This window comes from Nerophis lumbriciformis, linkage group LG13 (genome assembly GCF_033978685.3).
Source record: "Nerophis lumbriciformis linkage group LG13, RoL_Nlum_v2.1, whole genome shotgun sequence".
NCBI lineage: Eukaryota > Metazoa > Chordata > Actinopteri > Syngnathiformes > Syngnathidae > Nerophis > Nerophis lumbriciformis.
Window position 1 is genome coordinate 11,724,613 of NC_084560.2, and position 13,651 is coordinate 11,738,263.

Sequence of the window (13,651 nt, forward strand, 5' to 3'; positions counted from 1 at the left end):
GAGCTTGGAAAGTGTGTTATATGTAAATATAAATGGAATACAATGATTTGCAAATCATTTTCAATCCATATTCAGTTGAATATGCTACAAAGACAACATATTTGATGTTCAAACTGATAAACATTTATTTTTTTTGCAAATAATCATTAACTTTAGAATTTGATGCCAGCAACATGTGACAAAGAAGTTGGGAAAGGTGGCAATAAATACTGATAAAGTTGAGGAATGCTCACCAAACACTTATTTGGAACATCCCACAGGTGTGCAGGCTAATTGGGAACAGGTGGGTGCCATGATTGGGTATAAAAACAGCTTCCCAAAAAATGCTCAGTCTTTCACAAGAAAGGATGGGGAGAGGTACACCCCTTTGTCCACAACTGCGTGAGCAAATAGTCAAACAGTTTAACAACAACGTTTCTCAAAGTGCAATTGCAAGAAATTTAGGGATTTCAACATCTACGGCCCATAATATCATCAAAAGGTTCACAGAATCTGGAGAAATCACTCCACGTAAGCGGCATGGCCGGGACCTTCGATCCCTCAGACGGCACTGTATCAAAAACCGACATCAATCTCTAAAGGATATCACCACATGGGCTCAGGAACACTTCAGAAAACCACTGTGACTAAATACAGTCCGTCGCTACATCTGTAAGTGCAAGTTAAAGCTCTACTATGCAAAGCGAAAGTCATTTATCAACAACATCCAGAAACGCCGCCGGCTTCTCTGGGCCCGAGATCATCTAAGATGGACTGATGCAAAGTGGAAAAGTGTTCTGTGGTCTGACGAGTCCACATTTCAAATTGTTTTTGGAAATATTCGACATCGTGTCATCTGGACCAAAGGGGAAGCGAACCATCCAGACTGTTATCGACACAAAGTTCAAAATCCACCATCTGTGATGGTATGGGGTGCATTAGTGCCCAAGGCATGGGTAATTTACACATCTGTAAAGGCACCATTAATGCTGAAAGGTACATACAGGTTTTGGAACAACATATGCTGCCATCTAAGCGCGGTCTTTTTCATGGACGCCCCTGCTTATTTCAGCAAGACCACAGCACGTGTTACAACAGCGTGGCTTCTTAAAAAAAAGAGTGCGGTTACTTTCCTGGTCCGCCTGCAGTCCAGACCTGTCTCCCATCGAAAATGTGTGGCGCATTATGAAGCGTAAAATACGACATTGGAGACCCCGGACTGTTGAACGACTGAAGCTCAACAAGAATGGGAAATAATTCCACTTTCAAAGCTTTAACAATTAGTTTCCTCAGTTCCCAATCGTTTATTGAGTGTTGTTAAAAGAAAAGGTGATGTAACACAGTGGTGAACATGCCTTTTCCCAACTACTTTGGCATGTGTTGCAGCCATGAAATTCTAAGTTAATTATTATTTGAAAAAAAAAAAAAAAGTTTATGAGTTTGAACGTCAAATTTCTTGTCTTTGTTGTGCATTCAATTGAATATGGGTTAAAAAGGATTTGCAAATCATTGTATTCCGTTTATATTTACATCTAACACAATTTCCCAACTCATATGGAAACGGGGTTTGTAGATAAATAATACAAATAAAAGAGAGTAGCCACTTTAGTAGCGCGTGAGGAGCTAAACTGTAGCTCCTTCCCTTCTTATGGTTATTTCACTTGGGAAGGACCTGGGGCTATTCGCTAATCAGTTATCGATCTGAAAGACCTATCCTAGGTTTTAGAACCGGCATGACCTAAACAACTTCATATGCATGTTGAGGAAAAACTGAAACAGGTATTAATATTTGGGACATAAAAGTTCTTAAAGTGACATTTTTCTTGAAATTTGAACAAATTGGAAATGTTTTTTCCCTGTGAAACAATGAAACCCATATCACAGGAGCGTCTCGCACACTTTCTCTCGTGTCCTTGCTTCACATGAAGCGTAATGAAAAAGCAACAAAAGCACTTACTAGCAGAGTAGCCATTGGGTGCCTCCATTTCCACAGCAGCAATGCAGCGACTGAGTAGGAGAAAAAACAAGCCCTTCACATTTCCTTCACAAAGAACTTAACATTTTACAGGAAAAAAATGTCATTTTACAGGATTCAAGTCAAATAAATTGTGAAAAAGTCTAATTTTTATTAACTGTGAGAAAAAAGTTATTTTTAAAGAATGGTGAAGAAATATTTTAAGAAAAAAATGTTTTAATGAAACATTTTTGAAAATGTGAAAAAACAGTATAACATTTTTTCATGATTAAAGTCGATTATTTCATGAAAAAACTATATTTTTAGAAAAAAAGTTGAAAAATTGTGGGGGAAAATGTCATACAACAATTTTTAGGGATTTTCTGAGTAAATTAAATATTTTACAAGACAAAGTTATGTAATTTCTTAAGATTAAAGTTAAATATGTAATGATTTGTTTTTCTTTTTTAAAAACCAAGTTATAATATTTATATAAATGTTGGACTATTAAAAAAAATGTTTTAAATGTTACAAAAAAATAGGCCATTTTAAAGGAGTAAAGTCGAATATATTGTTAACATTTATTTACTTTTTATTACAAAAACGCAAAACTGTGAGAAAAAAGTGTTATTATAAGAGAAATGTGTGGAAATGTTAAAAAATATATATTTAAAGAAAAAAAGTTTAAATTATCAAATCAAAATACATTGATTTGAATATCAATCAAATATTAGATACATTTAGAAACAACTGTTGTACACAATTTTTTAAGAATAAAACAATATTTAACATAATAAAATAATGCACTTTTACAAGATTAAAGTCAACAATGTAATAAAACGATGTATCTTTTTTTTTAGAAAACAAGTAATATTAGTAATATTTTGAGATTTTTTTAAAAATGTTACAAGAAAAAAAAAATGCCATTTTAAAGCATTAAAGTTCAAAAGATTGTTAAAATGTATTTTTTATTAGAAAAACTTAAAACTGAAAGAAAAAAAAGTAGTTTCTTTTACAAGAATTGTGTAGAAATATTTAAAACATATGTCTTTTTTTTTCATACGACACAAATTAGGAGAAAGTGTGCCATTTCACTTGATTAAAGTCTAATATATTGTGGAAATGAAGCCTTATTTTTTTGGGGAAAAAAAGTTGTGTTATTGTGAAAAAAAGTTGTCAAAGATTTTAAAAAATTTAAGTAAAATATATAAGGAAAAAAAGTATTTCCTCTACCATTATTTTGAGGAAAAAGATGTTATTGTACAGGAATTATGTCTATTTGGAGTTTATTTTTTAAATGTTACAAGAAAAAAATATGCCATTTTAAAGTATTAAAATAGATTGTGAAAATTGTATTTTTAATTAAAAAAACTAAAAAAAAACTTGATACAGTGAGAAAAGCACGTGTTATTTTACAAGAATTGTGTCGAAATATTTTTTAAATGTATTATTATTATTATTTTTAAATTTAAGGAAAAAGTGTGCCATTTAATGATTACAGTCAAGAGCTGGACGAAGTGGCTGGGGAGAGGGAAGTCTGGGCTTCCCTGCTTAGAATGCTGCCCCCGCGACCCGACCTCGGATAAGCGGAAGAAGAAAAGAAAAAGGCTACATATTGTTTTAGAAAAAAAAGTTGCTATATTGTGAAAAAAAAAAGTTGTCACATAAGAATCTTTAGGAATATTCTGCAAAAAAAAAATACAAATTTACAATAGAAAAGTATACAATCTTCTAAGATTAAAGTCAAATATACGATGAAAAATGAAGAAAATAATAATATTTTGAGAAAAGAAGTTGTCATTGTACACCAATAATGTCGTAATATTTTGAGAAAAAAAGTTAAACAATTACAATAAGAGATTATGCCATTTTACAGCATTAAAGCTAAAGATATTGTGGAACAGTAATATTATATATATATATATATATATATATATATATATATATATATATATATATATATATATATATATATATATATATATATATTGTTAAAAAAAAAAGTTCTCTTACAAAAATTATGTAGAATTATTTAACGAAAAAAGTTTACTTTTTTTTTTTTAAATGCTAAATTATCATATATTTCAAACTTTATTTTAGTTAAAGTTAAAGTACCAATGATTGTCACACACACACTAGGTGTGGTGAAATGTGTCCTCTGCATTTGACCCATCCCCTAGTTCACCCCCTGGGAGGTGAGGGGAGCAGTTGGCAGCAGCGGTGCCGTACCCGGGAATAATTTGTTGGTGATTTAAACCCCAATTCCAACCCTTGATGCTGAGTGCCAAACAGGGATGCAATGGGTCCCATTTTTATAGTCTTTGGTATGACTCTGCCGGGGCTTTGAACTCACAACCTACCGATCTCAGGGCGGACACTCTAACCACTAGGCCACTGAGTAGGTTGAAATGAATTAATATCTTCTTGACTTATGATTTCGAAGCAAATTTTCCATTAAATTGTATGTTTTTGAATCAAATGCACAGGTAACTGTGTAAAAATACTTTGAGGCGATTACACATTAATATTCATACATAGTCGTCCCTCTTTGATTGCCGGTTAGGAGCGCAATAAACAGATTTCTGCGAAGTAGGAATCCTGAATAATACATCTAACCTGTCTACAACCTTCTAAAGACATTTTTCAACATTATGAGGACCAAACCTTTTGCACATTCAATTTTCTGTTCTACTTTTGACACGTGTGGTCATCTTGGACTAATACTTTGCAGTCAAAGCAAAGAACACAGCTCGGTTGCGTGGTAACAGGGACCTGTTCTAGGGAGAACACTTTTGTGCACGCTACGAAACAATAATCTTTGCGTAAAGGTTGTTTTTTGTTTAGATTTGCATTAGCGATGCCACAGTTGAAGTCATCTAACTTTCATTTTGCATTGGCTGGATATGTTTTGTGGCTATTGGTCGGAAAGAAGCTGAAGGAAAGACAATTTGATTACCTCAAGTGGCCTCCTGGGCAGAACGACTTGGTGATATCAGTCGGAAGATGGCAGACCGTCTTCCAGCTTCCTTTAAAATAAAGACAAAGTGTTTCTTCAGGGGTTTCCCAAAGCAATCAGGAAGGTCAAGCATGGAAAAGTTACGGCGCGCATCTTCCCGGACCCCAGAAGCCCTCCCTGGACGACTCCAGAAAACACAATATCTGTCTGGGAAAGTCGGACACGAACCTGACTCCAGCCCACGTAGAGCAGGAACGACGGACAGGGAAGACCTGCCAGGCCGCTAAGAAGGAACCAAGACGAGGGATGGATCAAACTGGATCCACCGGTTCCTGAGGAATTAGCCATGGCGGTAGGGAGCAGCCGGTTTTCAAGGGACTGGAAAATCCGTTGCTACAGTCAGCGTCGAGAGAAACTTTTAGCGCTGGAGGCATGAGTCACGTGCATATGATCAGGGATGCATGCAACATTTAAAGGGGGGGGGGGGGGGGGGGGGGGGTTGTCACAAGGCACACCTGATACATATCCCGTTTTGACAGCGCATGAATTGATCAATATCCTGATTAATGCGCCGTCTACACAATTATGGATGAAATATTACTCCATTTTTGACATCATCCACAATTCTGGTGAAGTTGTGATTTTAGCTCTATTTGCAAAAACATTCAAGTTTTTTTTTTTCTTATTTACCTGAACATCTGTCCCATGAGGTTGCACAGCGATCCACAGCGAACGCCTCGGCTCGGCTCCGACATCCTTCGTGCACACGCACACACTGAAAGGCAGTCTAGCTAAATTAAAATAAAAAAAAATAAAAAAGGAGCTTTTTTTTTTTCCTTTTAGATCCACTGCGGTCTTCGTCCTCCACCCCCTGCAGAGAAGAGTTCCGAGTGACACGTGACACTTGCTGCGCGCCTTAGAAAAGTCTGCGTGCGTGCGTGCGTGAGTGGACATAAAAAAAACACACTTTGGCTTCACTGACGTCCCAAAGGATTTTTTTGTAAGCATGTGTGAGGTAAAAAAAACAAAAAAAACAAGTCGGGGCGCTTTCATCGTGTTAGAAAAAAACGCACGTGCACGTGTCTTTAATTTGCACAGCAGCGCTCTCTGGTGGCGGTTAGTGGTTATTACAACTCGTGTTGTATTATGGGGTGTGTGTTGCTCTCGAAACAATTAAAACCAGTGAGGAAAGTTCTGCTTGTGTAAACCAACATCCCCAAAATGATGAACAATAAAGAGACACAAGATCCATCACTTATTGCGTGTGGCACAGTTGTCAAACTAAACATTTTTAACATGGCCAGCAGAAGCCTGCAGGGAATGTTCATCAATAAAATACTTTAAAGCAGAGGTGTATATTTTTGGCCCACAGATATTTTTATATTGTAAATAAATTCCTATTAATGCGGTATATTCGACATAATCTAACAATTATTTGCTTTGTTTTCTGCATACTTGCCAACCTTGAGACCTCCGATTTCGGGAGGTGGGGGGTGGGGGCGTGGTCGGGGGTGGGGCAGGGCGTGGTTGGGGGCGTGGTTAAGAGGGGAGGAGTATATTGACAGCTAGAATTCACCAAGTCAAGTATTTCATATATATATATATATATATATATATATACAGTGGGGCAAAAAAGTATTTAGTCAGCCACCGATTGTGCAAGTTCTCCCACTTAAAATGATGACAGAGGTAATTTTTTTGTAATTTTTATCATAGGTACACTTCAACTGTGAGAGACAGAATGTGAAAAAAAAATCCAGGAATTCACATTGTAGGAATTTTAAAGAATTTATTTGTAAATCATGGTGGAAAATAAGTATTTGGTCACTTCAAACAAGGAAGATCTCTGGCTCTCACAGACCTGTTACTTCTTCTTTAAGAAGCTCTTCTGTCCTCCACTTGTTACCTGTATTAATGGCACCTGTTTGAACTTGTTATCTGTATAAAAGACACCTGTCCACAGCCTCAAACAGTCAGACTCCAAACTCCACTATGGCCAAGACCAAAGAGCTGTCAAAGAACACCAGGAAAATAATTGTAGACCTGCACCAGACTGTGAAGAGTGAATCTACAATAGGCAAGCAGCTTGGTGTGAAAAAATCAACTGTGGGAGCAATTATCAGAAAATGGAAGACATACAAGACCACTGATAATCTCCCTTGATCTGGGGCTCCACGCAAGATCTCATCCCGTGGGTTCAAAATGATCATGAGAACGGTGAGCAAAAATCCCAGAACCACACGGGGGGACCTGGTGAATGACCTGCAGAGAGCTGGGACCAAAGTAACAAAGGTTACCATCAGTAACACACTACGCCGACAGGGAATCAAATCCTGCAGTGCCAGACGTGTCCCCCTGCTTAAGCCAGTGCATGTTCAGGCCCGTCTGAAGTTTGCCAGAGAGCACATGGATGATACAGCAGAGGATTGGGAGAATGTCATGTGGTCAGATGAAACCAAAATAGAACTTTTTGGTATAAACTCAACTCGTCGTGTTTGGAGGAAGAAGAATACTGAGTTGCATCCCAAGAACACCATACCTACTGTGAAGCATGGGGGTGGAAACATCATGCTTTGGGGCTTTTTTTCTGCTAAGGGGACAGGCCGACTGATCCGTGTTAAGGAAAGAATGAATGGGGCCATGTATTGTGAGATTTTGAGCCAAAACCTCCTTCCATCAGTGAGCGCTTTGAAGATGAAACGTGGCTGGGTCTTCCAGCATGACAATGATCCCAAACACACCGCCCGGGCAACGAAGGAGTGGCTCCGTTAGAAGCATTTGAAAGTCCTGGAGTGGCCTAGCCAGTCTCCAGACCTCAACCCCATAGAAAATCTGTGGAGGGAGTTGAAAGTCCGTGTTGCTCGGCGACAGCCCCAAAACATCACTGCTCTCGAGAAGATCTGCATGGAGGAATGGGCCAAAATACCAGCTACTGTGTGTGCAAACCTGGTAAAGACCTATAGTAATCGTTTGACCTCTGTATTATAACCTTTGTTGGCAATAACAAAGTATTGAGTTGAATTTTTGTTATTGACCAAATACTTATTTTCCACCATAATTTACAAATAAATTCTTTAAAAATCCTACAATGTGAATTCCTGGATTTTTTTTCACATTCTGTCTCTCACAGTTGAAGTGTACCTATGATGAAAATTACAGACCTCTGTCATCATTTTAAGTGGGAGAACTTGCACAATTGGTGGCTGACTAAATACTTTTTTGCCCCACTGTATATATATATATATATATATATATATATATATATATATATATATATATATATATATATATATATATATATATCCTGAAAATATGCAAACAAAACTGTGTTTAGATAATTGATACTTCAAACTTGCATACATAAATCTTAAGGAATATAACATAACTTGGCTTCTGAGAGCTTCAAAATGTAATGAATAAAATGCTAAAGTTGTTGATAAACACGCAATTATTTTAATAATTAAATATGGTCATTTTAAATGAATTATTATGATAATTTAAAATTAATTATTTCAAATATGTTTATTTTAATGTATAATTCTAATGCCTGGATGTAATAAGGAGTCAGAAAAAATACAAATAAAAGTACAATTAATTTTGATGTTTTTAGCAAAATATAGTAAAAATGTATTTAGTTTTTCTTTTTTTTTAAATTAATAAATATATTTATTTTTAGGTAAGATAAACATAATAATACAATTTATCTCTAGTCTGGATGATTTAGTTCTTGTCAACCTGTTGTCCTCCCGTCGTGAAAAAAGGCTGTCTTCACTCAGGTCCGCATGGAGCTGGAGGGGGCGTGGCCTCCAGCTCCAGCTGAAAATCGGAAGGTTTTCGGGAGAATATTTGTCCCGGGAGGTTTTCGGGAGAGGCGCTGAATTTCGGGAGTCTCCCGGAAAATTCGGGAGGGTTGGCAAGTATGGTTTTCTGTAACACAAGCTGTATTTTCCTCTTCATATCGCTTAACATGTACAGACCCTTTCCAAAAAATTAGAGTATCATGGAAAAGTGTATTTATTTCCATAATTCCATTCAAAACGTTAAACTTCCATAGATTATAGACTCAGAGCCCACAACTTCAATGATTTCTTATGTGTACATCATTTGGGCCTCCAGCTCATAAAACCCTTGAAAACAGGATTTCAAACATTTTGAATACTGTGAAGAAATCACCATTTACTTCTCTGCCAGATTAATGAATCTTCTCTGTTTGATAATCGGCAGAAGCCCACGGTCAGCTCTTCTGCTGGTGCATCTCCTCCTGCCACATTTTGCCCTTACCGCTTGACTTCGCATTGATATGCGAGGACACAGCATTCTGTGAACAGCCAGCTTCCTTAGCTATGAAATTGGAGGCTGGCTCCATCATAACCTCCATCATTGATGGAGGTTATCAATGATGGTCTTCTAGCCACTTGTCAAGTCCATATTGATCATACTCAAACCAAAGTAAAACTATTTAATGAAAACCCTTGCTGGTGCTTTGAGTTTAGTAGATGAGTAGTGTGTGACACTCAGTTTTAAATATTCATGCCCTGTAAATTTTGGGCTGATTTCATCACAGTATTGTATTTTTTTGAAGTCCTGTTTTCGTTGGTTTTGTGAGCTGGCGGCCCAAATTATGTAAAAATAAACAACTATAAGACTGGAAAAACTACCAAGCATCATGGACATACTTGCCAACCTTGAGACCTCCAAATTCGGGAGATTGGTGGGGGGGGTATATTTATAGCTAGAATTCACTGAAATTAAAGTATTTCTTATATATATATATATACATATACAGTATATATTAGAGATGCGCGGATAGGCAATTATTTCATCCGCAACCGCATCACAAAAGTCGTCAACCATCTGCCATCCACCCGAACTAACATTTAATCAAAACCGCACCCGCCCGCCATCCGCCACCCGCCCGTTGTTATATATCTAATATAGACGATGCAAGGCATTAGTGAGGTTATAAAGCTTTTGCCTGTTAAAGAAAGGAGACTGATCCAATGCAGCAGAGACATTCAATGCGTGCCACACTGTCACGGGCCAGACGCACACCAGTGCGCAATCATCTGGGAGCCGCACTGAGCGCACCTCCAAGCGCGCTCGCACCACTCAAACTGCTGCAGGCAGCTGCGTTCACACATGCATCTGTAAGCCTTGTTTTAACATCCTGTGGCACTCTTCTGGGATCACGACGGACGAAACTGCTCATGCTCAGGGTGTTTGTGGAGGTTCGGGGTTTTGCACAAATGTGATGCACCATGTTAGATGTCCCGGTTTTGTGACTGTCGTAGACATAAACAGCGTCACAGCTCTTGCAAATCACGTAGCCAGCATTACTATCATCCTGATTTACAACCTCATAAAAACGAGTCCACGCTGAACTTTTATGGCCTTTTTTTCCCCTGGTCTTTAGTATTCCCTTTTTTAGTTTGTCGCGTACCACGTTTGCTGCCGGCGTTGCCATCTCTTTTTTTCTTCTTCTTCTGTTGTGGCATGCTGCAGGTGCCTGCTCGTTTTTCGTATGTGGGTAACAACATTTAACTATGTATATATATTTCCGAATTGGTTTAACTGCCACCCGCCTGAATCTATTTAAAATCTAATTTTTTTTTATTTCAACCGCCCGACCCGCGGGTAATCCGCGGACTCCGCGGTTGTGTCCGCAAACCGCGCATCTCTAATATATATATATATATATATATATATATATATATATATATATATATATATATATATATATATATATAATATATATAGTCTCCTTTTCAGGTGAGAGAGGACGCTAAAGGCAGTGCCTTTAAGGCACGCCCCCAATATTGTTGTCCGGCTGGAAATGTTGTATATTACAACGTGCCGTAGTTTTGAAGCAATGCATGATGGAAATCTGGAAGTTGTGTGTCAGTGTATTGTAATAATCCCAGGAATGTAGGCTCATACGACTTCTTTGTTTGTCTTGTCTTTATTGCACAAGATGTAATTCAACCACACAACAGCTCCAATGTGTGTCTATCCCTTTTCCCGGCAAAACTCGAACACCCACTTCCTATTAACAACGTCACTTCCCTATCTCTCCCGGAAGTCCCGCACCCAGCCACAGTCATTGGCTAACACCCCGTAGCCAGCCGCTACAGTATTAACGTGCCGGCTGGAATAAACACAAGCTGAGAAATAGCTCCGTGCCTGCCTACTTTATGGGTTATAGTTAAACCTATGGATAACGGAGACATATATAATAGTCTCCTTTTCAGGTGAGAGACGACGCTAAAGGCAGTGCCTTTAAGACACGCCCCCAATATTGTTGTCCGGCTGGAAATTGGGAGATTTTTGGGAGAATGGTTGTCCCGGGAGAGGCACTGAAATTCGGGAGTCTCCCGGAAAATTCGGGAGGGTTGGCAAGTATGATCATGGATGATGCCAGTCACCCTCTGCATACCGTAATCAGTATCCAGAAGAGCCTGTTCAGTGCTAGACTGCTTCATCCCAAGTGCAGGAATCAAGGAATCAATAAAGTACTATCTATCTATCCATCTATCTATCTATCTAATGTCCTTAGAATCCTGAGATAATGCAAAAAAGCGAGTATGGTATGACAGTTATACTGCCATATTGAATAAAAAAAAACTAACTTGTGGTTTTGCAAACCTTACAAAATATTTTTTTTTTTAAATAAACTAACAAAGAAATATCTCTCCAGGCATTATTAGCCATTTTGCATGTGTTGTTTGGGAGTTATGTTTAAATACATTTGTATTGCTTTTTTCACATTATCTCAGGATTCTAAGAACTTTACTGTCACATTGAGTAAAAAAATTATTTTTTGTGTTTGCAAGATTTAACAAAGCATCTGTTTCGAATAAAACTCTCAAGGATGCATTATTTCAGGCATTATTAGCCATTTTTCATGTGTGGTTTTGGAGTTATGTTTAAAAAACTGTCATATTGAGTCTGACAGTATACTGTTATAGTGAGTAAAACCTAATTTTTGTATTTGCAAACCTTACAAAAACAACTGATTCTCATAAAACTCACATGGATTCAAAATTACAGGCATTTTTAGCATTTTTGTTTGCAAGCAGACTTAACACCTTTTTCACCAGCATAGCCGCAACTCTTGTCAACAAGCTGTCCCACCACTCTGGTCGCTTTGGTGTAGAACACATTAAAGCCTTCTACAGAAAGCTAGGAGTATCCAACAATGATTTCAAATTAGAAATGGTCACAGCTGATGAGGTGTTTAAAAAATTGAGCGCGCTCTACCCAAACAAGGCCACCGGCCTTGACAATATCCCCTCCAGATTCCTCAGGGACTCTGCCTCCATCATTTTCCCGATCATCATACAATCATACACCTAATAAACCTATGAATTACACAAGGCCAAGTACCAAAATATTTTAAGATAGCAAGAGTAACTCCCCTCTTTAAAAAAGGAAGCAAATTGGAACCTGGCAACTACCGACCTGTTTCTATTCTCAGTTCCATTTCGAAAGTAATGGAGAAAATAGTTTATGAACAGGTCGATAGTTTCCTTGCTACTAATAAACTCGTGTACAAATTCCAATCCGACTTCAGAACTAACCACTCCACTGACACATGCCTTCTCTATCTGACCGACCACATCAAACATGAGGTGGACGCGGGCAAATACTGCGGCATGGTCATGCTGGACCTTCAGAACGCCTTTGACACCGTTAACCACGCTATACTGTTGGATAAGCTCAGAGCAATCGGATTTAACAAAACCTCATCGAGCTGGATGCAATCTTACTTAGAGGGGAGGGAGCAGGTGGTAGAGGTGAATGGCACCGTGTCCCCCCCCCCTCTCAGTGAGCTGTGGAGTCCCCCAAGGTAGTGTATTGGGGCCTTTACTGTTCCTAATATACCTGTACATAAACGACTTGTCATCGGCATGCGACTGTGAATTGTTCTTGTTTGCGGATGACTCGGCCTTGCTGGTATCAGACAAGGACAAGTCACAGGTGGAGAAAATCCTCAGTGCTGAACTCTGTAGAATTTGCACCTGGCTCGCTGACAACAAGCTATCCATACACTTGGGTAAAACGGAATCCATCCTATTTGGGTCCCACATCAACCTTAAGAAAGTCATGACTTCACTATAAAAGTGGGTGACATTGTTATCACCAGGAAAGATGAGGTCACCTACCTAGATTCCATTCTAGAGGCTAATCTTTCCTGTGATAAAATGGCAACCAAGGTAATCAAAAAGGTCAACCAACGAACGAGATTTCTCTATATAATCTCCTCTCTGGTCAACAAAAGCACCATGAGGATTCTGGCGGGAACTCTCGTTCAACCCTTTTTCGATTACGCATGCACCTCCTGGTATCCTAGCACCTCCAAAACCCTCAAATCTAAACTCCAAACATCCCAGAACAAGCTAATCAGATTACTTCAGACCTCCACCCCAGATCCCACCTCACTCCTACCCACTTCTCCAAAGTGAGCTGGCTCAGGGTGGAGGACAGAGTAAAACAACTTGCACTGAGCCTAGTCTATAAAATCCGCTACACCTCCCTGATACCGAAGTACATGTCAAACTACTTCCTTAACCGCCATAACCACAACACCAGGGGGAGCTCCACTAACCACGTTAAACCCAGATTCCGAACTAACAAAGGTCTTAACTCATTCTCTTTCTATGCCACATTAATGTGGAATGCGCTCCCAACAGGTATAAAAGAAAGTGCATCTATATCCTCCTTCAAAAGCACAATAAAAGTTCACCTCCAGGCAGCTACAACCC

General features: G+C 38.5%; 1 protein-coding gene across 5 annotated transcripts in view; it reads right to left on the reverse strand.

Moving 5' to 3' along the window:
* ikzf2 (IKAROS family zinc finger 2) overlaps positions 1–13,651 on the reverse strand; it is a 120,123-nt gene that overhangs the window by 85,779 nt on the left and 20,693 nt on the right. For 3 of the 5 annotated variants that reach the window (XM_061971718.1, XM_061971715.1, XM_061971721.1), the window contains exons 1-3: positions 5,580–5,791; positions 4,890–4,959; positions 1,937–1,986 (exon numbers count right to left, since the gene is read on the reverse strand). In XM_061971718.1, coding sequence (XP_061827702.1) covers positions 1,937–1,964 — 28 coding nt within the window. In that variant the 5' untranslated portion in view covers positions 1,965–1,986; positions 4,890–4,959; positions 5,580–5,791. Of the gene's footprint in view, positions 1–1,936; positions 1,987–4,889; positions 5,268–5,579; positions 5,792–13,651 lie in introns of those variants that run through there. The other 2 variants (XM_061971716.1, XM_061971717.2) reach the window with 2 other exon arrangements.